Here is a 26971-nt window from a genome sequence, read left to right as displayed (position 1 = left end):
GCACCAAAGGCCGGATATAGTAAACTTTAGGAGGGACAAACAAGAGTACCTAATAAATGACGTGGCAGAGCCAGGAGATCATGAAAGAACAAAAGGTTAATAAATATGGAAACCTGAGAATTGAGATTGTTAAGACGTGGCAGCTATGAGAGTCAAACATATCATCCAATCTGAGAAAAAAAACAAAAAAAACAAAAAACATCTGGAAACTTTAGAAATACCCTATAATCTAAGTGTATTGCAAAAGTCAGCATTACTTGGAACTGCACGCATATTGCGTAAAGTACTGGGATCTTTTTTAAAACGGGGGCCACATTTTTCATTAATGTTTTACGTAGTGTTTTTGGTACCGAAAGACTTTCAAACTTCGTATACTTATCTATTTTGTGTTATAGAACAGAAAAATATTTTTGTATTCGAATTTATTTCATGTAAAAAATTGTCTTATTTCGATAATTTCAACCAATCACTGACGTCCATTCAGCCGATATACATTAAGTGCCGACTACATAAACAAACGATTCTTCGTTTTATTTGCTTTTTTCATTTTAAATTTGCTTTAACCCTAACCCTAACCCTAACTCTAACCCTAACCCTAACCCTAGGGTTAGGGTTAGGGTTAGAGTTAGGGTTAGGGTTAGGGTTAATTGTTTCAGAATCGTTTGTTTATGTAGTCGGCGCTTAATGTATATCGGCTGAATGGACGTCAGTGATTGGTTGAAATTACAGAAATACGACAACTTTAACATGGAATAATTTATGGATTTCTTTTTTTTTTAAGAAGACTAAGAGAAAAAGATGTTTTATATGACACATTCTACCAGTGTTCCAAGTTTCAAAGTGTTTCGTTAATGAAAAATGTGGCCCCCGTTTTAAAAAAGATCCAAGTACTGTCTGTCTGAGGTCCTTGTTGTGACTTGACAAACAGTACAAACCTCCGGTTGACACGATATCCTCAATCAACAAACTCAAGATATTGTATACTGTGCGACGTCTACAATAATAATGATAATAATAATGATAATAGTGGTGTTTTTATTACCGCCAAGTGCAGAAAGTGTATTAACGAAATCCAAAGACCGTTGAACAAAAGGCTTACGGAGATATGTGAGACAAGTTATACAAAGACGATGTGGTAGAGTTTAAAGACGTTACACGCACGTACGCACACGCACACACACACACACACACAAATACACACACATACACAGGATGAATTTATTAAAATAAACACGTTTACATTTAATAAATGATATATACGTGTATAATAAAACAAGCACCTGCTGTTAAGTAAGAAAATATTTACCTTTTTCGTGCTCTTGGGCGGTAAGTGCTATTTTCTGAGAACACGTGAGAAATCTATTGGAAAGTGGTCATTATCCATTTTAAGCTTTGCTTTTGTAATTTCAGTAATGAGATTTTGAAATTCACCTATTTTTCCACAACATTTCAGATAAATTCTGTAATGAGTAACTGAGAGGGGGATTTTCTCGAAGTTTCTTGAAATTCCTATGACTGTAAAAAAATTACCAGAATTTCTTAGAACTTTCCATTGATACAACCAGTACCACAAATACAAGGACCCGAAGCTCGTCTGTTCAGTTTAGTTCTCGTTACCTAAAGTGGTAACACTTTTTATCGCCTTCAAAGTATTCTCCATTTGAAGCAATGCATCGGTCCAGGCGCGTTTTCCACTGTTCGAACCAGTGCTGGAACTCTCTTGTAAAGTGAAACCTTTTAATGCTTCCGACATTTTTTCTTCACCTCTTCCACATCTGTAAATTCCGTAGCACCAGCTTTCGTTTCCAGTGATGACCTTCGAAAAAAGGTCCGGATCAACTTCCAAACTGCTTTTTCAGTTCCCTCCACGCATTCAGTCATGACTGTCTTTGATCCTCCATGAGCAAGTAAGGCACAAATTTTGCTGCAACTCTTTTCATTCACAATTCCTCGCTCAAAATTCGTTAGCAGGAGCTCCAGGACACACCAGTCATATCAACAAGTTCGTCAATTGTTCGGCGATGGTCCTTCAAGATCAGTTCATGAATTTTTATAATGTTTTCATTCGTTCGGGAGGTCGATGTTCGCCCTGAACGATGTTGGTCTTCAAGCGATAAGTGACCGTTCCTAAAGCGTGAAAACCACTCGTAAACTTGTGTTTTGCTCATGGCAAGCTGTTTGAAGCATGACAACTGTTTCAGCCGCCGTATTCCCCAGCAGAAAACAGAATTTCTCGGAAGCACAGCGTTCCTTCGTTTCAGCCATCGCAAAAATCGATGAACCGGGGAGAAGTACGGCAAAACAAAGACGTACCACGTGACCGTACGACTTCAACCTACGACGCCGGCCGGCAAACTAATGCCTAAGGGTTGCATGAAGTGGCTTCTAGCGGCGAAATCCCGAACTACAACAGGCTTCTCCCACAGAGAACATTTCCGGTTACTATTGAGTACCTCCTTATATATATATATAAGTTAGAACATATAATAAATGTGAAAAGAAACGGGAAACAAACACAGAAGTTCGATAACTCCTAATCAGTTATCGACCAGAGGGTCAAGTGCAATTTCGCGCCTTAACGATAATATTGAATCTCCATCTGGTGGCGCCGACGGTGAAAACGCGACCGGGAATTGGCGAACCGGAAAACAAGACAGGAAATGAACAACTGCGCGATACGGAAAGTTAGCATACAAATGTAGAATAAATATAATTCAAGATGAGGCAATTAGTGGACAGATGAGGGGCAGAGACGAAAAGAAACAGGACGGCTGTGGGCATGAGAAGAAACTGAAATGAATAAACAAGCAAATTAAGGCCTTAGGGTTGGCCGGCCGGACAGTAGATGGAGAATAAGTCAACGCCCGGAGAATATCCTAAAGGATTAACAGCCAACGGTGAATGGCGTGCGAGACGAGAGAAAGTGCGACCGCTTGCTCAGGCAGTCGGCATGAAAACGAAGATAAGACGATGACTACAGGTCACATGTCAGTAGTAGGATGGGGGGGGGGAAGTAGTGGAGAGCAGAGAGAAACGTAGAGAGTAGAGAGAGAAGACGAAAGAACGTGACAGATAGCAGCATAGAAGGAAGGGAAGAAAGAGAGAGAGAGAGGAAGAGAAAGGGAGGAATGGGCGTCGTGCGAAAATATACTCGTAAACAAAAATTATGCCGGTACGTAATAAGTTGAAAACATATCATAAATGCACAGACAAACGGGAAAGAGACACAGAAGGTCACCAACTCCTCATCAGTTATCAGCCAGAGGATCAAATGCAACTTTGCGCCTTAAAGATAATATTACAACCTCATCTGGGGATCTTATATATATATATATATATATATATATATATATATATATATATATATAAAACAAAGTTATTTTATTCCACACGGGTAGAAATATAGGAAAAATAGAAGTTGAAAATGCACTGAGAACAGTTAAAATATTTTTTAATTACATTTAAAGATTTAACCGGTTTCACAGATTATAATGATTTTCAAAACGTTGAAATAGGAAGACGTGGCTTATATATCGCTTCTGTCTTGCTTTTGACTAGTGTTTGAAGTTTGTCTTATTTTCCCAGTGAGTTCATGGCTCAAATTAGAATATGTTTTGGATAGGGTTTGATTGATGGAGGATAGTCACATGACTGGTCTTAGAAACTTTTGTAAGTTCCCCCGCCACGTCCGTGTTTTAGTATCAAGTGATAATGTTTGGCGTCGTAGGTTAAGGCTGACACGGTTGACTGAACGTCTAGTGACAGTACGCACACACACACACACACAGAGGCATACCTCAACTCAAATTTGTAGATTAGGCAGGCATAATTCGCCCCTGCTTTTAACCTCAGTATTAAAGCTACGCATAGGATTGCTGTAGCACATTCCTACAACAACGTTTTCTTTACGTACTATAAAGGCAGAAGTAAATCTGCATACAACTCAGTCGCGCGCCTGTGTTTCGCTTGTTTTTTTATGTTTTACTACATAAACGTTACCAACTGCCTACCCTGAGTAATTACTGATGGTACATGCCTGGTATGAACAACCTTACTGTAATTGCATTTAGTGAACAGAAAAAAAGAAAAAGAAAAAAAGCGTCCGGAAAATTCACCGTAAACATTTTTGCCGTGGGAAAATTTGCCGTAGGAAAAATCCACCTCACGGACAATAATAAAGTGTATTATATCAACATTTAAAAAAAAAACAGAAAAGAAAAACGAAAAAGAATGATAAAAACATCAAATAGGCAAATCTTTATTCAACGTCAAATATTTTTTTTAAAAAAGTGATGAGGTCATTTAATACGTATGGGAATTCCAAGCAATGCTGCGCAAGTAGTGTATTTTTTGCTGCAGATTGTATAGAAAGTATTTGTGTTTAAATTCTTGCATTAATATCGCTATAATTTTTCCTCGGTATTTTTTGGTTATCTCACCCTCACTAAAAAATTGGGTTATCTCCCCTAATTAAAACATAATTGTTTAACCCTAAATAAAACAAAAAAATGAAAAAAATTAATAAACATGAAAACGGAAAAAATTAAACATCTTACTGAATCTAATAACACATTTAAAAGGTGAGGTATTATGTACATTTGGCGGATATTTATCCTCATTTTGTTTGTTCTTAACACAACGTTTCGGTTGATATACTCTCCAGCCTTCATCAGGTGTCTTGGGGGAAATTTCGAACCTAAGGTATTTTTCGATGTTATTATTATTATTATTATTATTCAGGTCGGTGCCTGGAATCGAACTCGAAATCTTGGGGTTAATAGCCTGTGCTCCTAACCACTATACCATATGCCCATGGGCAATGATAGATTGAATTTTAGGGCTTATAAATCTAATATTTTCCTGTCCTTCCTTCATACCGGTTCCCATATGCTACTCATATCTGCATTCAGTCTGCTTAGGAGGTTGTTATGTCCAAGCATATGTGCTGTTTCTTTTAGTTTTCGTATTTTCCAGTGGTGTTCTCTGTCTATTATTTTAACTTCATCCCGCAGGGGGAGGTGGTCTCCATTTTTCCATACATGATCAGCTACACCCGATTTATCAATATCTCCCCGTGTCACAGCTTTGCGATGTTCGTCTACCTTTATTTTGAGGGGGCGACATGTTCACTAGAGTTCGCTACACTTTTATAAAACTATTTATCCTTATTACCTCCGCTTTCGCTAAGGTGGAAGTACTGTTTCCAGTCGTGTTTGTTTGTCCGTGGACAAGATATTTCAAGAACCACTGGATGGATTCGGATCAAACTTTCAGGGATGTTTGGTCTCGTGGCTGGCACGAACTGATTAGATTTTGTCATCGATCCGGTACCGGACAAGGATTCTGGATTATTTTTCCAATTTTTTTGTTTGCTTGATTTTTGAGAGCGGTCGGGTCCATGTTTAATATTCTCGCTTGTGAGAGCAGTCGAGTTTATTTCAGATATTCTCATATTAAAAATCATCTCTGGCTAATCTTTGAGAGGACGTTAGTGTTACCTTGGCGGAGGTTTACGCTCGCTGAGTGCTCTTGTTATATTTTAATTAAAAAATACAAATATAATACGCTTTATTATAAAGTCCATATGGCGAATTTGTCTTTCGGCGAATTTGTCTTTCGGCGAATTTCTTTATGCGGCGAAATTCCTCAACGGGAATTTTCTTACGGCAGATTTTTTTCCGGCAAAAACGTTCACGGAGAAATTTCACACAACCGGACAGAACGCATTCGTTTTTCTGTCGACCTCATTACTGACATTAACTGCACCGTAAAAACAATGAGTTTTGGTGACAGCCATTATTCGGGCAACGAAAGGTGTTGAAGGTAGTTGACTGGAAGGTGGTTTCTCCTAAGGACTGTTATTGTGGATGTGTATGTGCGTGGGGAGGTGGGGGTGGGATTCAGTAATTCTTTATGTGTTCGATGCTATCCAAAGAAGGACCACGCGGGCGTTTTGATATCACGGAATAGATGTTGATTTACATATAAGGTAAAAAAAAAAATATTTACTTTGTCTCGTCTTCAATGTTGGTGATGGTATTGGCGGGGGGGGGGGGGACGAAAATCTACGATGTTCAAGTCAGCCCATTCAATCCGGTTTCAATAAAGCACAGTTGTTAACAACAACAACAACAAGAAAAGCCAATTGCGGATCTAGAATGAGTTTAGGTTTGGTTTAATTATGAGGAAAACGCGTCCAAACACAATTTTTAACATTTCCACATCTGTTCACAGCGTCCTCCCACACACATATATACCCACCCATTTGTGTGTCTGTGCATGTTTCTATATATATATATATATATATATATATATATACAAAATGGCTGATAGCTAGCAAGGTGAGACACACATAAGAAAGAAGGAAACAAAGGACCACTGATGAGGTCACAGAAGTGTGACGAAAGAACTCTGGCCGAAATAAGATTAAGATTAATGTAATATAAAGCTGAAGCAAATTAACACCAAATATACAGTGCGTGTGTTTTTATTGGCTAAACTGGCAATATGACCATCCCCAAGTACAACAATATATATATATATATATATATATATATATATATATATATATATATATATTTCTACTCTAGGCACAAGGCCCGAAATTTTGGGGGACAGGGTCACTCGATTAGATTGACCCCAGTACGCAATTGGTACTTAATTTATCGACCCAGAAAGGATGAAAGGCAAAAGTCGACCTCGGTGGAATTTGAACTCTGAACGTAGCGACAGACGAAATACCGCTAAGCATTTTGCCCGGCGTGCTGACCATTCTGCCAGCTCACCGACCGAACCATCTCAAGTGTAACTGTCCGAAATGGTCGTGATTCCTGGGACTTGACTGATGAAAGAAAGCTAAAAATAACCCTTTTTTTTTTTTTTGCCTGTCCTTCTAACTGTCGTTTCTCTTGTCCGCCTTTGTGTCGTCTCTCTGTCCGAACGTTCTAATGCCCTCTATTCCGTTATTGTTCCATTTAGCCACACAGCCACACCGTCATCTCTCTGCTTTCCTCTCTCTCTTCCTTCCGGGTTAGTATTCTCCTTTACGTCACAGATGAAAGCAACTTGCGGTAAAGACGTTCTGACCTTCACGTCCAATCAAATTCTGTCGTTGTTGTTGTACTTGTCCCCATTTAGTTCCTTTTAAATTCTATTTTATTAAAATGCACGTTGTCCCAGCTCAGACAGACACACGCACATTCTGTAATCTGGCCACACGAATTTCTTTACCATTCTAAGACATTCTAAGACGTTCTATCTATCTATCTACCTATCTATCTATCTATCTATCTATCTATCTATCTATCTATCTATCTATCTATCTATCTATCTATCTATCTATCTATCTATCTACCTATCTATCCAACTATCTATCCATTTACCTATCTATCTATCTATCTATCTATCTATCTATCTATCTATCTATCTATCTATCTACCTACCTACCTACCTACCTACCTACCTATCTATCTATCTATCTATCTATCTATCTATCCATCTATCTACCTATCTATCCAACTATCTATCCATTTACCTATCTATCTATCTATCTATCTATCTATCTATCTATCTATCTATCTATCTATCTATCTATCTATCTGTCTAGTTATTTCCACACGCGCATTCCAACTATTTCCACACACACACACATACACACAATCCCTATCTTTCTCTCTCTCTCTCTCTCTCTCTCTCTCTCTCTCTCTCTCTCTCTCTCTAAATCTGTCTGTCTATCTGTGTCTACACTCACACGCGACTTTATCATTTTCCATCCTCCTTGGGTTGATATAACCAATGAGGTAGATTATAAATCCATCGTCTCTCCCTCTCTCTCTCTCTCCACCTTCTCCTCTTCCTCCCTCTCCCGTTAACTCCTTACTTACCCCCGTTATCTTATTCACCACCCCAACTCTGACCTCCTCCTACTACACCTACAACCCCTCTCTCTCACTTCCTACTCCACCTTACTCGCTCACACTTTTTCAGTATTCTTCTCCCCCCCCCCCCACTCTTAATCTCGTCCCGTAATTTCCCTTTGTTGTATCTGTTCCTCGCCTCCCCCCCATTTCGCAATTTTATCTAAACTTTTTCTCCGTCTTCGACACATCCAACACACACACACACACACACTATATCTCTCTCTCTCTTTGGCAAACTTTTACTGTCTCTGTCCTCTTTCTCTCTCTCACAGAATACTGTCTCTCTTTCTCCGGTCTAACTTTTACATTCTCTGTTCTCTTTCTCTTTTTCACACAAGAACATATTCTCACTTTCTTTCATTCTTTCTCTCTCACTCCTTCACACACACACACACAACCACCACATCTTACCCCCACTCCTTCTCTACGGTCAACTTTCACATGCTCTCTCTATCTCTCTCCCTTACACATACACACACATACACACACACACACAACTCCTCACCCACCGTTTCTCTACAACTACCTCACAAATTTTCTTTCTCTACCGTTATCTTTCACTGTCTGTCTTCTTTCTCCCCTACTCTCTCTCTCTCTCTCTCTCTCTCTCACACATATACATCTACATATACAAACATCACAGAAACATCAGAGCAAAAACCTCGGTGGCTTCTAATTACTTCAGATCTCGACGTCCTACAATTGTCGTCTGCTTTTATTTAAAAACAAAACCACGTTAAACAGAACACAAGAATCATTTACGAAATGAAGAACTTTACAATTAATGACTCCATGGGGATTGACGACAAATCTCGTAAGAAGCGCAAAAGAGCAATAATATGTCTGGTTATCTTCATAATCCTTATTCTCTCGTTCGGTCTAGGGATACTAGTTCACTACTTATTAAAGGATAAACCCCACCCGACTGGTGAGTACCCTATTCCGTCATTTATCCATTGCCTGCTTATCTTATGAAGGGAGCTTTCACATGGCCGTTCGGCTTGCTAAAAATACTAATCAAATCTCTCCTAAATCGCAACCACTTGTCTTTAACCCTTTGTATCTCCGAAGCATTTTCATACGTTGGTCCTAATCGCCCACGCTTGTTTTCTGACTTTTAGTTAGCCTTTTGTTTCATACGTTCTGAGTAATACAAAGGAAACTTTCATAAGTCCCAAGTTATTCTGATCAGCTCCGTCACGTGACTTTTAGACCCCCCCCCCTTGCAACTTTTTGTTTCCATCCCTTCAATCAAAATTCATAATCTACACACCTTTTATTCATAGCTATATTTTACTTTATTCCATCTGAAGTTCAATCTTTCACGTTATCCTAAAGAACATCTTTGAAAGTACAACAAGTTAAATTCATTTTGGTCTATTACACATTTCAACAAGTAAAACTTCCAGATATGAATAAAAGAGCACTTTTATAAACCAAGCAACTTTCAAAGACAAACACGGTGCACTTTTCGTCTCGCAAAATCATAGAACACTTCAGAATAATCAAGCTGCGAGCAAAGTTCGTGTTCAATAGATATCATAGACAATCCACAAAGTCCGGTACACGTTCGTAGTACAATGTAATATTTTTACAAGAACTTTGGCAGGTACAATGTATTGCCATTTTATTTCTTGAAAGTTCCAGTTAACATCTTAACCAAAGTTCAAAATCTTAACCAAAATAAATAGATGAGTCATCAACGTACTTTGATCTTTACATGGAGCTCCTCAACCGCGGAGGCGGGGTTGCAGGAGCTTAGCGACGACCCTGATTCTGATAGCTGGATAAAAATTAGGGATGTGTATCATATATGATTTATGGACGCTAGCGAAATACGACCCGTGTATCACATGCAACGTGGGGGCGCATGACTTTAGTGGTTAGGGTGCTGTACTTACGATCGTAAGATTGTGGTTTCGATTTCTGGACCGGGCACTGCGTTGTGTTCTTGAGCAAAGCACTTCATTTCGCGTTGGTGAAAATGAGTAATCCTACGATGGATCAACGTCCCGTCCAGCGAGGAGTGTATACGCCAGAGAAATCGGGGAATCGGTCCTATGCTCCTTGCGGAATAACATGGACTAACCATCACATGTAATACACGAAAGAGGCAAAGGGTTAGAATAAAGAACGACACACGGACAATGATAGAGCAAAATAGACGGAATGGTTCAAGGCTGGGATGCTTTTGATAATCGCCCATCGTTATTACCATTGTAGTCATCATTATAAATCAACATTATTTATCTATTCGTTTATTGTTTAACCCGAGGTCTTGTCGGGTAGACTTTAGTTCAAAGACATTCTAGCCATGCCTTTCCCATCAACTATTCACACACACACATATACACACACATACACAATGGGTTTCTTCATCTAACAAATTCCACTGGTAAACTAACGGTCAAATCAAAGCCAAAGTAGATCTAACACTTGGTCAATGGGCCGTACAGTAGGACCGAACTTGAAGCCACGTATTTGTGAAACCGTGCCCCCGCCCCCACACTCGCAACGTATTTTCTCGAAAAATTTGCTTTGTGGCTCTGTGGTAAGAAGTTTGTTTCATCAGACCTTACTTTTCCGAAAATGAAGAGCGGATCACAACGACTGTCACTTTGGATCGATACGTTGAGATGTTTTTGTTGCACCTGCATTGAACAATTTCCTGCAACTTAACGATGGTGCGACATCGCAAACTACAAGGCAATCAATGGCAGCTGTGCAAGATTTGTTCGATAACCGTGTCACCTCAAGACTCGGGATAAAATATCCGTATATATTATCGGTATTCATTACCCGTATTATAACCGGACATTGGTTGCGGAAACGGCCGTAAGATTTGTTACGTCACCTATATGTTATATCATGCTTTGTATTAAAAAAATCAGCTATAAATGTGGTCCAATCGATGTGTTTGTCAATCTGAGGTTTTCTCCATTTTCTGATTATCTATCTATCTATATTATATACAAGAATATACTTGCTACTTGTGTCTGTGATTGTCCCCCACCCCACCACCATCACTTGACAACCGATGTTGGTGTGTTTACGTCCCCGTCACTTAGCGGTTCGGCAAAAAGAGTCCGATAGAATAAGTACTAGGCTTACAAAGAATGATTCCTCGGATCGATTTGTTCGACTAAAGGCGGTGCTCCAGCATGGCCACAGTCAAATGACTGAAACAAACAAAAGAATAGCTAGGCGACGAGCTGGCAGAGTGGTTAACGCTTAGCAGCACTTCGTCCGTTTTATACGTTCTGAGTTCAAATTCCGCCGAGGTCGACTTTGTCTTTCATTCTTTCGGGGGTCAATAAATTAAGTACCAGTTATGCACTGGGGTCGATGTAATGGACTTGGCCCCCGTCCTTCATAACTGCTGGCCTTGTACTAAAAGTTGAAGCCTAATTAAGTAACCTCACTGTCAAAAATTTAAAAAATCAAAACAAAAAGAAAGAAAAGAAAAGAAAAGAATAAAACAAAAGCAAATCAACAAAATAGTAGCTCTACAGGTTTTATTTCTCTTCCTAACGACTCCAAAAAAATTGTGTTAATTAACAATAAAAAAAAATAAAACACAAAATATATTCACATTTCAATTATTTAAGATAGGTTTCTCAACTGACCGCGTTTTGCTTCTTATATTTACGTTTCTTCCCAACCACCTCCTTCCGTCTTTCCATTCACTCCTCCTCCTCCTCCTCCTCCTCCTCCTCCTCCACCTCCTCCTCCACCTCGACAACAACAACACAACCAACCCTACCCCCATCAATTCACTCCAGTTCAAATTATTGTTTCTTCCTCCTCCTGTGTGTGTGTGTGTGTGTGTATATATATATATATATATATATATATATATATATATAGGTTCAAAAAAGGAAAAAGACAAAAAAACAAAAACAACAACACGAGTACGTGATACAAATATTGTGTTACTGGACGCTCGGGAAAGGGAAGAAAGAGAATATGACGTTTCAAGCGGAGCTCTTCGTCGGAAACAAAGAAAAGTCCAAAGAAGGGAAAGACGGAAGAAAAAAAATCGCCAACGATATCCACGAGGTTATATATATATATATATATATATATATATATATATATATATATATATATATATATATATATATATAGCTTGAAAACATGGACGGGTTGGTCATGTTAGGGAGGTCTTTGATTATTGGTCAGCTGGATCAGAGACAACCTAGTGTTAAAAAAACAATACCAACAACAATGATTTACTCCAATGCATTCCGTTACAGTTAATCTCTCCACCCCACCCCCCTGATACACCAACCACCCTTATACTATTTGGTTGTGTATCACTATCGTTACCTAACCCTACGTCCACCTTGGTCGAGATGGAGATCAAGGGACCAAAAGTCACTCGAGCCGTGCCCATCCCATCCATTTTCATCTTTCATTAGGAATTGAATAATCCTCATTACATTATCCGATGTTTCTTTTAAATAATCGTTCCAGCGGCAGGGGTGGCTCGGTGGTTAAAATGCTCGCTTTGTAAACCACGTGGTTTCCGGTTCAAGTCCACTATGTGGCATCTTCTTCTCTGCTACAGCTCCTGGGGGCCAACTGATGTCTTGTGAGCGAATTTCGTAAGAAGAAAACTGTACGGAAGCCCATTACACAGACACAGACATACGGACGAGTGCGCACTTTCTCCCTGCTCTACCACTTGAAAACCGATGTTGGTTTGCTTACATCCCTGTGATTTAGCCGTTCGACAAAATAAACCGATACATTGTAGTAATAGTAGTGGTGGTGGTGGTGGTGGTAGAAGTCGTAGTAGTGGTTTTATTTGTAGGAGTAGTAGTAGTAAACGCTGGTAGTGATAGTAGTAGTAGTAGTAGTAGTAGTAGTAGTAGTAGTGGTGGTTGTTGTTGTAATTGCTGTTTCCCAACATTGTTATCAACATTATAGATTACAGATAAGTAAAGTAAACGGTTTATCTCAGCCAACGTTTTTCTTGGAAAACAAAACCTCCCTATCTTTGCTTTTTTATTTATTTAAAGTAGGGGGTTCTCAACCATTTTTTAAAAATCTATGATTACTGTTTTATTCGGGTGGACCCCCACAGCCATTTAATGTTTTAAACTAGTTTATAGAAATTTCTTTCAAAATTCCTATTTTTTTTTTTTTCTCACATTAACTTGTGTAGGGAAATGCCAGAGAAAAAAACCTCGCTGTTTTTTGGGTTCTTTTTTTTTTACAATACAGACATTTAATACAAAACTTTTTCATGGATCCTTAAAATACTTAACCATTTTTAAAATCTATGATTACTATTTTATTCTGGTGGACCCCTCCCCCATGACCATTCAATGTTTAAAAACTAGTTCTTTAGAAGCTTCTTTCAAAATTCCTATTTTGTTTTCCACACATTAACTTGTGTAGGTTGAACGATGTTAAACATTGAAGAAACCTCGCTGTTTCTTGCAATACATAACAATATATACATCTATAGTAAAAAATTTTCAGAGGCCCTTCAAATACTCTTGTGAATACCCAATTGACTATTTTGCGGTGTGGACCCCCCCCCCCCCCCCCAAATCTTATATGGACCCTCAGGGGCCGTATAGAGCCCAGTTGAGAGTTCCTGATTTAAACCATCTCTCCCCGTTTTGTTTCATCATGTTGGTAAAATGAAGACAACTATTGCAGAAAATGGTGATGAAACAGGATGCAGGAGATCCATCCATACATCCATCTCCTCCGCTCATTATTCCTGGGAAGTTTGTGAAGCTAAAGTCCTCAGGTACCTCCTCAATGGGGGATAATCATGATCCAAAAACAAAAACAAAAATCTTCAAATTGATCTCCCCATTTATTAAATTCGAAGAATGAACTCATTTCAAAATGTTATCAAAAAAAAAAAAAATTCTACAGCTGAGTGAATTGGAGCAACGTGAAATAAAGTGTTTTGCTCAAGAACATAACACACAGCCCAGTCCGGGAATCGAACTTACTACCTCATGATTGTGAGCCCGACGCTCAACCACTGAAACATGTGCCTTTACTGAACTGGAGCAACACGAAATAGTGTCTTGCTCAAAAAGACAATACACAGCCTGGTCCGGGAATCGAACTCACTACCTCATAATTAGCGTGTCGCGAACGTACGGAAAACCAATATATAAAATACCCAATACCAATTTGTTTCAGCTTTTCAGAATCTGTTTGTTAGCATAGCGAACATGTCAACACATGTACCTACCGGCTATCGTTTTTCACTTAATGTTTGGAGGCGAGATTAAAAAACAAAAGAGGCACAAGTAATTTCTTTCGCATAACGCACGTTTTCATTATATTTCATTCGGTGTAAAATAATTAGCATATTGCAAACGTTATTGTCTGAAGTAAATTTTAAATCGATTAAAAATGTTCAAATCTGTACCTGTTTTAGTGAGCGAAACACATTGCAACTACTTCCAAATTGCCAACAGTTATTGCTTACCTATAATGGTATTACGCGTTACTGAGGGCGAACTAATAATTATGAAATCACATTAAACTCATGCCACACTTGCCCCTGGTTCATTTAGGAACCGGATGTTCTAATTAAATGCAACGTGCCATTTTTAATCTCATCGTGTATAGTGATGGTGATATTAATTACACGTTTAGTTATAACTTTATAATAAGTTAGTTTCATTCATAAATTGTAATTAAATTATCCATGTTGTTGTTTGTTCCTTCTCGAGCCATGCATGGCTCATAAGGGCTGGTTTCCCGGTTTCATTGGCGTATAGGTTTCCCGCCTGGACGGGATGCGGGTCCGTCGCAGGTGAGCTGCTGGATGCAGGAGGAAAGAGTGAGAGAAAGTTGTGGCGAAAGAGTCAGCAGACGTTCACCATTACCTTCTGCCGGAGCAGCGTAGAGCTTAGGTGTTTCGCTCATAAACACACACATCGCCCGGTCTAAGATTTGAACTCGCGATCCTACGACCGCAACTCCGCTGCTCTAAACGCTAGGCCATTTGCCTCCACTAAATTACCCATAAAATGGATAAATTTTTTATTAAGAAAAGCTGCAGAAAATGAGATTTCCAATGAACAAAAATTCAACAGCTACAAAGGAAACCACTCACTTGCAAACGAAAGTATGGTACCAAAGTGCCATTTCAGCAGTAGGCAGGGAAATTCGTCAACAAAACCAGTGGAATACTTCATTGAACTTTCAAAATCTCTAAAAAAAAAGCAGGCTTCAATGTTCACAAAGAGAATGAAGACATCAGACAAAGCTCAAAGAGACAAATTACTTGGTTATTCAAATAATTGCCAAAAACAAGGAACGACATAGTATTGCTGAAAGGAATTTTGCTGTGACTATTCGAACAATGTTTGGACCCGAATTTGAGACAGAAGTTAATAAAATTCATCTGGCAGATAACACAATTGGAAGACGAATTCAAGATATTTCTGATGACATTAAGATGCAAATGAAGGATATTTTTCAAGATAATAAATAACATGATGCGTACATTGCAGTTAGACGAATCGACAGATGTTAGTGGGTCGAGCACAATTGATGGGTTTTATACGTTTCCTTTGTAATGACAGAATTATTGAGCAATTCTTGTGTTGTCTAGAACTTTTATTGAGAACTAGAATTGAAGACAATTTTCAAGCTTTAAATTTCTTCACGAAGAAAACTAATTTGTTATGTTTAAACTGTGTAGGAATATTCACAGTTGGCGTACCCTCAATGGCAGGTTCAGTAAAAGGTTTTATAAATTTAGCAAAAAAAGAGAATACAAATATAATTACTCATTGAGAAGCGTAAATTGCACAAACTGTTGAAGATGATTTACGAAGAATTATAAACGAAGTGGTTCAAGTGGTCAAGTAGACCTCTTAAATCAAGCTTATTTGCTCATATTTATGAAGAAGTGGGAACAAATTTCAAGAGTGCTTTGTCGTGTATATGAATTGAGAGAAATGATGCTTAAACTTTTTGAAGAAAATCAACAGAATGAATTTCACGATCTGATTTAAGACGAACTTTGGTGCATCAAATTGGCATACCTTTCGGACATATTTGAATAAAATTAACACAGGTATACAGGGAAAAGCAAAAAAATCTTAACATCGGCTGATAAAATTTGTGCTTTTAGAGACAAGATAACAATTTGGAAACGCAAAGTAAAAGAAGGAAATTTTGAAATGTTTTCCAAAACTTGTGAGTGCAAGCTAAAATGTGAAATCAGCTCGTTAATTGTTGACTGTTTAACATTGATTGGAGAAAAACTTGATTATTATTTCCTAAATATTGAAATCCAAAACCACGATTAGATCAGAAATCCATTTCTTGCAATTGCAACGATTGATTTTTCACTTACCGAAAAAGAACTAGCTGGAATAATGAATGATCGGTGTCTGTTATTGATTTATGAACAGGCGAACTTACAGATCTTTTGGATTCATATTTCAAAGAAGCATCCAAACCTAGCTAAAAAAGAAAAAAAAAAAAGCTTTACAAATTCTTTTGCTGTTTTCTACTGCACACATTTGCGAAGCATCTTTTTCAGCAACGCTAAACTTCAAGACATCGAAATGTGGAAACTTGAAAATGCTCAATAGTGAAATGCGAGTGTCATTATCTACTATTCCATCTAATATCCAAAATCTCTGTTCTTCCCGTTAACCTCATGTATCTCACTGAAGTTGTAAGTTATAAAAATTATTTTTGATATTAATCGTTGCATATATTTACTGATTATTATCGATAAATGATAACTCGCATTTCTCTTGGAAATGTGTGTGTGTGTGTGTCTGTCTGTGTTTGTCCTACCATCACTACTTGATAACTGGTGTTGGTGTGTTTTCGTCACCGTAACTTAGCGGTTCAACAAAAAAGAGGCTGATAGAATAAGTAATAGGTTTAAAATAAAAAAGCCCTGGGGTCGAATTGTTCGACTTAAATCCTTCAAAGCGGTGCTCCAGCATAGCTGCAGTCAGATAACTGAAACACATAAAAAAATCTGCCGATTTAATTGACGCTAACAAAACCTCCAGCATCATTTTGAAAATTATTGAATAAAATTATTATTAACCGGAATTTAATCCCATCTACCACTCACCAAAAACGCTTCTGTAAAATCCTGCTGGTTGATGTCCTCTGACTTACATTAAAAATAGTTTTTGCGCTGTTTCTTTCTACAGTTCACTTAGCGACATGTCAAAGTTTATAAGTGTATCATCCACATCCTCATGTTGCTCATTAAATAATCCACTTTCTTGGCTTCTTCTTAGATCATAGAGTGACGGAAGTTGATAATTTTAACATCAAATTCCTGTTTCATAGGTTTGCAATGCATCTTCTCGTTACATATTCCGTTTTATATACATCAGCACTTGGAAAGCACCCACGATGATGGGAAGACGATTTAATCAAGCAATTTGGGTCACGATGGAAAAAGAAACGGCACAATCAAGTCAGTGTGCATACGTATATAGGTGTCCAGTACTGAGGAGTGGCAGAATCGAAACCAGGACTGGTCTTCTGGTCTCGTCGGTAGAAGGTGATAGGGGTTCGCTCTCCTGCTCGCAATTTATCGGATGCAGCTCTACATCGTTAACTAGTCCTCTTGGGGTTAAAAAATCGCAGTACAGTCCGTTCGAACGGACAGCCAATATGCATGTATATGATTACGCGTGCATGTAACTACATCTGCATTCTTAACTATGCATGTATGCGTATAATGTGTATACACATATATTTAATAATTATATACATAATTATAACAAGACATTGGCTATAAGCCTTCTCCACGTGCTAGAAAAATAGACGCTAAAAGACACTGTTGCCACCTTAAAAATTCATTATCTAAAAGTACATTTTTATTACTTAAAAATACGCAAGGAAAAAAGAAATTACGGTGTTTTTTAGTGGGGAGGCGGAACGGATTCATTGCATTTCCATTCATTTCAATGGGGAAATTTGATTTGACATACGAGTACTTTGAGTTACGAGCTCCGCCATGGAACGAATTAAACTCGCGTAATGCAAGGCACCACTATATATATATATATATATATATATATATATATATATATATATACACACACACACACACACACACACACACACACACACACATACACGATGGGCTTTTCCGTCTACCAAATCCACTCACAAGGCTTTAGCCGGCCGGAGGCTATAGTAGAAGACACTTGCCCAAGGTGCCACACAATAGGACTGAACCGGGAACCATGTGGTTGTAGAGAAAGCTACTTACCACACACCCACACCGTGTGCAATTAATGTATACGCCTCGCCCACAAATGTAAAACGGACAGAAACATCTCCCATTTTTTCTCCTTAATCACAACACATGTAAGATATATGTTTAAAGGTCAATGCCTAGCAAGATAAAGCCACCTTTACAGTTAGGTCAAGCTGTTATCTACACTTAAACGCACGCACCTTTCCTCTCTATCAAGAAGGGCCTCATCTGGATTTTTATCACTCAGAAGCTACCCCACCCAATCCCCACCGCCACTGAATACATGAAAAAGGAGTATGAGGTGTTGAAAAGTTTAAACTATCACGTGTGTGTGTGTGTGTGTATATGTGTTTGCACATATGTATATGTGTGAATTTTGTACATATGTATCGTGGCATTCCGTCGGTTACGACGACGAGGGTTCCAGTTGATCCGATCAACGGAACAGCCTTCTCGTGAAATTAACGTGCAAGTGGCTGAGCGCTCCACAGACACGTGTACCCTTAATATAGTTCTCGGGCAGATTCAGCATGACACAGAGTGTATGAGTATGTATGGTTAGATTTGTACATTGTGTGTATGTATGTATATGTGTGATTGTATTTATGTACGTTTGTATGATTGTGTGTATGTATATGTGCGTGATTGTGATTGTATGTATGCATATGTATGTCCAATGAAAATCACCTTCCTTACCCAGTAGACTCTGTAGCGTTGCCAATGGCCCGACCTTGCAACAGGTTGTACTGGGTTACAGGTTACCAGTAGCACCAAGAATGACCCCCATATCTCTACTATGTGCTGCATGCTATGGTTGGGTGCAGCGAGAAACATCAAAACCCTCAACGAAAAACTTCCATGATGGGATGAAGAAACGTCAGCACGAGTGGTAGTTTTCTGGACACCTGTTATAAGTGGCGCCCATTGTCGCCATGTATGTGCAAAAGAGTGTGGGTCCCTAATGGAACTAAAAAGCCATATGCCTGCTGCTTCAAAGAGAATAACCAAGCGTTGTAATTTCTCGAAATCGAGCTGCAGCCATCGCATGTGTGCATGGTCGCGGCGGGACACGAAATGTTTTTTCCCACGAGAGTGCTGGACCTCAGTAATGAACTCATTTGCATACAGCCAATCAGAGCTCACCTTGATTTTGTCGTCAAGTTAACAAACACACTCTACCAAGTAAACTCAAGATGAAGAACGGTGTTGTAAGTCGACCGATCGCCAAGTTATGCCTGATTTTAGAAGGAGACAAGTAATTAAATTTTGTCGAGCGTTTATATAGTTTTTGGTTTAAATACATTTATTGGTATTTATTGCAAGAGACAGCCCGGTTTCTTTCTTTCACGTTTTACATGGTTCAAGCAGAAGAGGAATTTTGAAAGGAATTTCTATAAAACTAGTTTTTAAACATCAAATGACAAAGGGGGGTCCGCCAGAATAGAATAATAACCAAAAGGGGTCCATAGATAAAAAAAAAAAATGGTTGAGAACCCCTGCATTCAAGGTAGCATTCCAGTATGGCTGCAGTACGTACTGTGGCTGAAACAAGTAAAAGAACTAATGAATGTGTGTGCCTGTGTGTATTGTTGATTTTTCTTTTAAAAGCTTCTATTTCTAGTGTGGCATCGTCTTCTGTGAGTTCAGAAATATCCGTTGTGGCATTCCTAGTGAAGATGACTACATATCAAAGCCAAGAAAAGTCACAGACTCTCCATAATGCTAGATCGAGTTTGGGAATGAATTCTGCTTTGAAACTGAAGATTCTTAAATCGGTCCCAAAGGTCAGAGAGATATCAGGAGCCTCAACCATATCTGTGCAGTGTTTTAAATGACACCAAGAAAGGTTTTTAAGATGGCGGCCTTCAGAAAATGTCATCAACCGTCATCTTCCTCTTTTCTTCATCCTCTTCTTCATCGTCACTGTCTCCTTCCTCCTCTCTTCATTTACCCTCACATCTAACCCAACAGCTTTTCTTTTATTCTACTTACAGAGGAGGAGGTCAAAGATCTTGCAGCGTTATTCCCAGTAAAATACACCCTGGAACTTGATCCTGATATGGACTCAGGCATTATGTATGGTAACATGGAGTTACTTATGCGATGTACCAACAGCAGTTCTAAGGTGGTGCTTGACAGTATTGGAATTTTTGTGGTTAAAGAGTCTGTGGTCATTTCAGAAATCAGTTCCAACCAAATTTTGAAATTTATGATCACCGAGGAAGACCAAACGCTTACTTTTCAACTTGTTAATTCTACTTTTCGAGCTGGTTTTAATTACACGATTTCATTGGATTATGAGGCAAACATCAATCACCAGTCTCAAGGAGTTTTCCAAACAGGACCGTAAGTGCTAAACAGTTTTCCAAATTCTTCTAAATTACATTGCTCATACAATGTGCACGTTCCATTCCTAACAACAACAACAACGATAGTACAGGGCTCAATTCATTTGACTAAAAATTTTCCAAGGCAGTGCTCCAGCAAGGCCACAGTCTAATGACTGAAACGGGAAAGACATTGAAAATTAAATGAAATAATCCTTTCTACTAAAGATTAGGAAGCAACAACAACAAAAAAAAAATCTATTTTAAAATAAAATCAACAGAAAGAAAAAATAAGAACAGACTAATGATTTAGTGGTGCAATTTTATTTTCCAACTAACAGCAATATGAAACCTTTGAAATTCTTGAAACAATCTGCTGCCAGAACCTTTATGACATATATTTCAATTACGTTATAATGTCTTGCAAGCATCTGCTGACTGATAATCTTACATAAAACTTCATTTAGTGTCTCAACAAACATCTTAGCATGTCATTTCAGTATACACAGTTCTAATTGACACTAGATACCAGCTTAGATTAGGGCCACAGGATGACCTTAACTTCATGAGTGATCCAGAACTAATCTGAGACATATTGATTAGGGGAATGGAATGTACGTATGGTTGAATAGATATGGTGATAAGTACCTCTCTTTCGTTTTTATTATTTATTTTGGGAATGGAATGAAAGGGAAAAAACAAGTTCAATGTTGTTATTTAGGCTTTCTGATTTTTATTTTTCTCATCAAGGATAGCGTTTGTGAAAACATAGGGCTTGAACTTTCCTAAATAAATAACTTTCCTAAATAAATAACTTTTAACCAAGGAATGGGTCTAGAAATATGGATGAGGAAGGGCTTACAGCTGATTTAATTGAACTTGGTATACTAGACTGCTGTTAATTTTATCAGTGCCAAGAGGATGGAAGGTAAACTCAAGGTAAACTGAGAACGTAAAGGAATTTAACAAAATATTTAGTTCAGAAAGCTACCATTTCTGCCATTCCAGCATGACCACCCTTACCTCTGAAATAAATAAATAAATAAATAGATAAATCCCTGTAAACTGATCCCAGTAACTGATTTATCATTTGAGTTTCAGGTCAGTTCTTATCAAGCAGATGAATGATCAAAGACATTCTAGCCATGCCCCTCACCTATCATCAGGCATTTTATTTTGGATTACTTTATCCAATATGTCCTTCCTGTTATTTTTCTAAAGATAGTAGGATGGGATTTGAGATTGAGCTATTATTTCTAGGACGTCAGACAACCATGTAGAAGCTCCTTTATATAGTTGTGAAGAAGTAAAATTAATCTGAAGACAGAGCTTTGGGTGGAATGGTAAAAATGATAGACTGTACAAGAGTAGTTATGGCTCGTTAGGTTTTACATTTAAATATAGATTAGCCTCAATTCAATTTATGATCAAAGACATTCCAGCCATGACCATACTGTTTATTCCAACAGTATATTTTGGAGTTCATTATCTAACGTCCTTTTTTATAAAATACAAGAAGGTACGATTTGAAAGATCTGGATATTTTTAGCAGATTGCGCAATCATTCAGAGGGTCCCCCAGTGGCATATATGGATCTTATATAAATGTGTGTGTGTGCATACATGTGTATATGTGCGTGTGTATATATATGTACATAAATATATATATATATATACACACACACACACACATATATACATACATGCATACACACAATATTTTGCTTTTGTGTGTAACATGAAATCAGGCAAATATTAAATTGAAAAATTTGGTCTATATTTTTTAGTAAAGTAGCAAGTTATTTTTACAAGAAAAAGGTTGACAGTTACTTTACCCTTTTGGCTAAGTAGCCTTCAGCCACATACCCAAAACTTCAAAGTAACCATCAACCTTATCTTTGTGTGTGTGTGGGGGGGGTGGGGGGGGTGCACGTTTTTATATATATATATATATATATACATATATATATATATACATATACATGTTATGTAGTACAAGTGAGAAACATAAGATCTGTTTTAATAAACCAGTGTCCACCAACCACTTAAGCTGCTTAACTTTACTTTCATCTGTGAAACATTTGGTTCAAGATTCAACTGAAAAATCTCTGTATCCTAACAACTACTTCTCGGCTGAGACCACAGTCAAGTAGATCTTGTTCTGTGGCTAGGATGAGTTTCTTCAGACTTCCAATTCCATCTTGAACAAGGTTAATTTCTTCAGGGCTCAGATCCAACATTTTTAGTGTTTCGTGCATTAAGGTCACACTGGATTTGAAAGATGCTTGGATGCTTTCAAGCCTTTCTTTGAGAACTTCACTAACAGGTTTACACATGACTTTTGCAATGTTTAACATTGCCTGTGAACAGAAAAGAAACAATATTTAAGAAACTATCATAGAAAATACTGATTCTATCAATGAGATAGAAATAGAAATTTATAAAGCAGAACCAAAGTAGATCTCACTAGTACTGGTCCCATGTAAAATGCACCCAGAGCACTGTGTAGAGTGGTTGGCAGAAGGAAGGGCATTCAGTCATAAAAATCCATGCTAAAGCAGACCTCACTGGTACTGGTGTCACATAAAAAGCTCCCAGTCCACAATGTAAAGTGGTTGGCAGTGGGAAGGGCATTCAGTTATTGAAACCCATGCCAAAACAGACCAGACAGTGGAGCTTAATGCAGTTCTCTAACTTGTCAGCTCTTGTCAAACCATCCAACCCATGCCAGTATGATGATGATGGGGTACAGCAGATATTCTATGTGTAAATAGTATATTTTTCACTGAACAGAGAGACGAAATTGAATAGTGTACAATATTTAGTCCACAATTCAACTGCTTGTGTCACTTTTGTGAGCTAGACAATCTTCAACTACCACATAAGTAATAATATGCCCTTAACTTCTGATAAAAACAAAAACCCTTATTTTACACGATGCAAATTCATCTCAAAGCATCTCAATTATTTCTCCCAGTTCATTTTTCTTCTCAAAGAATGTGCTCTTTCCGACTATTATTTCTTTGAGGAAGTCTTTTATTGATTTTAGTTCCTATCATCATTTAATGTTTATCTTCCATACTGACAAGATCAGACAGTTCAACATGATCCAAAGAGCTTGAGGACTGCATCAAGTTCTTGTGTCTGTTTTGGAATGGTTTTTACTGTTGGACGCCCATCCAAATGCCAACCACTTTACAGACTGTACTGTTTACAGCTGCGATCCCAGGAATTTTTCAAAGGGAGGGCACAAAATCAGAAGGGAATACAATTCCAGGAGAAAAGAGTGTAATGACATTATTTAGAAGGGTGCGCTTCTTTTCTTGAGTGGGGCACATGCTACTCAGCCCCACCCTTGGGTTTGCCCCTGGTTATATTTTTTTCATGGCAACAACATTGTCCATTGTTTTATTCTTTTGAAGTACATCTGTAATGTAGATGGCATTTCTTGTTTTGCAGCCTGTTACAGAGACAGCAGTACTGAATTGGTAATTTATTTAATCTAATCTGGATAGAAAGCTAAAGTTCATCTCAGCAGGAATTAAACTTGAAACACTGAGACATGACTAATTATCAATTCTTTAATCAACTGCTTTTGTCCAAGTAAATTAATAATTGTTCTTAAAGGGTCAAAATTTCAAGGAGTGGCAGTGGTGGGGGTGGGGGTGATTAAATTGATTTCAATACTTAACCAGTACTTTATTTATTTATTTATTTATTTATTTATTTATTATTATTTTTTTTTTGACCTTGGAGGGACACAGGGCAAAGTTGATCTGAGCAAGATTTGGACTGAAAGTAAAGAGGCAGAACAAATACAGGTTATTTTGTCTGCTACTCAATTCTATCAATCCATCCCCGAACTTAAACAATATTTTAATTTTTCTTAACAGGTAAATAGCTTGCTTACCAACCACGTGGTTCCAGGTTCAGTCCCACTGCAAGGCACCTTGGGCAAGTGTCTTCTACTATAAGCCTCGGACCGACCAAAGCCTTGTGAGTGGATTTGGTAGACGGAAACTGAAAGAAGCTCGTCGTGTATATATATATGTGTGTGTGTGCGTTTGTCGCCCCCACCATCGCTTGACAACCGATGCTGGTATCTTTACGTGCCCATAACTTCGCGGTTCAGCAAAACAGACCGATAGAATAAGTACTAGGCTTACAAAGAATAAGTCCTGAGGTCGATTTGTTCGACTAAAGGCGGTGCTCCAGCATGGCCGCAGTCAAATGCCTGAAACAAGTAAGAGAGTAAAAGAGTAAAGCTCATGGCCCCTGCTCCCCCATGCCGCCCACCCATCACCTACCCACTTTAAAAAAAAGCTAAAAACTCCGGATGTTTCACTTTGGACTTATGGGCGTTGTGCACGCGCTTGACCTTTTTTTGCCTTATCGTTAATTAATTCGTAACTTTATAAATGCGCAGTTTTGATCGCCCAAATGGGAAACATAAATGAGCCCCCATGATGACAATCTTTACGTAATGAATGCAGGAACCAGTGACTAAAACATTAAAAATCTGCGACCAATAACGCAATTTCACTAAGTACAATTCTTTATCTACACACACACACACACACACACACACACACATGCAGGCAAAAAGATGTTCCACTGCTTGGAAAATAAACTTAGACTTATTTAATTTGATAATTTGCGTGAGAGAAATCGATGCTGAGCAATAAATGTTAGTATCCCTTAATCCCTTTGTCTGTCCTTGTTTGTCCCCTCTATGTTTAGCCCCTTGTGGGCAATAAAGAAATAAGAAATGTTAGTATCCGACTTACTTCAACGACCGATTGGCCGTTGTCATTCAAGACAGGAATCACTTGCAAGCGGCTTTCCAGAAATTTCAGTTGTATATTCTGTAGAGATTCAGTGGCAAAAGAATCGAACACAGAATATCTTAAGATCACGAAACACCTTTGATGAAGTCTGGAAAATTTTTCCATTCTGTTCAGTAGTTCTGTGCTTCTATCAGAATCATTGTGTTCCCCCTGTTCGTTGGTAGAAGCTAATCTGGTCGACTGAGGTAGACATGTTTGTCGTCTGCTATTAAAGACATCGTCGACGATCAAGAAAGCAACGGACGAAGAAGGAAAGATGCAGCTGTCTTTTATCACTGTACTGCTGAAGCGAATGAAGTAATTAGAGTCGCGTAACAGAGCAATAATGTCACTGTTCGACAATGATTGATGAATAATAACAGGTTTCGATTGTTCTCTTCGATCTTCTTGATAATTCATGTCGTTAACGAAAGACCGTGTTTATCCATTCTTCAGACGGAAAGTTTTTTTTCTGGAAAATGTGTAACTTTTTTTCTTCTTGGAATGCAACAATTATCTAATTTAGTTAAAAATCATATTTCATTATGACCGAACAAAAATTTTATGAATAAAAATATTAACAATTTCCGGTACTTGTCGTAGTCAGGCAACAACATTTACACATAATGGAAGTAATACGAAGTATTTATATAAAATATAGATACTTTATCCTACTTATAAGTAAATAATTACATTTCTAAGCACTATGTTTGATAATCATAACAAATATGAAAATATTTTAGCTTACGTGGAAAATGACCATTTCGTAATTTTCCACGTAAATATACAGAAATTCGAAATGATCAGAGCTTAAAAAATCGAAAACAGAGACGAAGATTATCTTCATTGATTTATGTTAATATTACTTAAATTTCATGAATTCAGTCTTCATCTGTTTCATATATCTTTTATAAAACGTTTCTGATGTTAAAGCAGTTGGACACGGTGATATTTCGGGGAAATGTCCGTAGTTTGCCCTAGCGACCAGTACTAAAGATTTTCTCTTAATAAAGATCCCATTTCTTGTCTAGTTGTTAATTACATCCATGGTACGTTATAAAAGGTATTCCAGCCGTGACCATATAGTTTTCATTTTTCAGCCAGTCTATGTAAGACTATTTGCTATACGATATGTCCCATTCATTAAGATTATAAGGTGTGATATGACTGCTATTTCTAGCAAAGTGGCCATCATTGAATCGTCCTGTAGCCTTCTGACCAAGCAAACTTTTGATCAAAAATATTCCAGCTGTGACCACTTCTATCGACCAGCGTTATACCTACCCCCACATTTTTTTTAAGACCTCCTTCAGCATCTCCAAATGAAATGCATTCTTTTTTCACCTTAGAAATTAATAACAAGTTACAAGCATTTAAAATTTTAATCATTAAAACCAATCGAAAACACCCTTTGCCAACATATCAGAAGTCGCAACAGTCTGTCATGCACTTTGATGATTATATTTTACAGTAATTTACAATTTTGATGTATGATTAAAAATTTAAAGAAAACTGAAAATAGAGAAATATTGCATCCCATATTGAATTAATAGATAATAATTGTTGTAAGTCAATTGTTGTTCATCAATATTTCTCCATTTTCTGTTTTCTTTAAATTTTGATTCCTGATAAACTCCTGTTTATCCTTGTCTTTACCTATAAC

General features: G+C 37.8%; 2 protein-coding genes across 7 annotated transcripts in view; one reads left to right on the top strand and one right to left on the bottom strand.

The window, feature by feature from the left end:
- Window positions 1-8094: 8094 nt before the first annotated feature.
- LOC106873725 (aminopeptidase N) overlaps window positions 8095-26971 on the top strand; it is a 50254-nt gene continuing 31377 nt past the window's right edge. For 2 of the 6 annotated variants that reach the window (XM_089340360.1, XM_089340359.1), the window contains exons 1-2: window positions 8444-8847; window positions 20151-20502. In XM_089340360.1, the coding sequence (XP_089196486.1) occupies window positions 8685-8847; window positions 20151-20502 (515 nt within the window). In that variant the 5' untranslated portion in view covers window positions 8444-8684. Of the gene's footprint in view, window positions 8848-16461; window positions 16597-19285; window positions 19412-20150; window positions 20503-26971 lie in introns of those variants that run through there. The other 4 variants (XM_089340362.1, XM_089340361.1, XM_089340363.1 and 1 more) reach the window with 4 other exon arrangements.
- On the bottom strand, window positions 22490-25738 carry LOC149131352 (protein SPO16 homolog). Its single transcript, XM_089340542.1, has 2 exons — window positions 25279-25738; window positions 22490-22842 (listed from the first exon to the last, which is right to left on the bottom strand). Exons 1-2 carry the CDS (start codon window positions 25726-25728, stop codon window positions 22576-22578), a joined length of 717 nt encoding a protein of 238 aa, XP_089196668.1. The 5' UTR covers window positions 25729-25738; the 3' UTR covers window positions 22490-22575.

Source organism: Octopus bimaculoides, chromosome 23 (genome assembly GCF_046866305.1).
Source record: "Octopus bimaculoides isolate indiv1 chromosome 23, ASM4686630v1, whole genome shotgun sequence".
Taxonomy (NCBI): Eukaryota; Metazoa; Mollusca; class Cephalopoda; order Octopoda; family Octopodidae; genus Octopus; species Octopus bimaculoides.
This window is presented reverse-complemented; position numbering and strand designations above follow the sequence as displayed.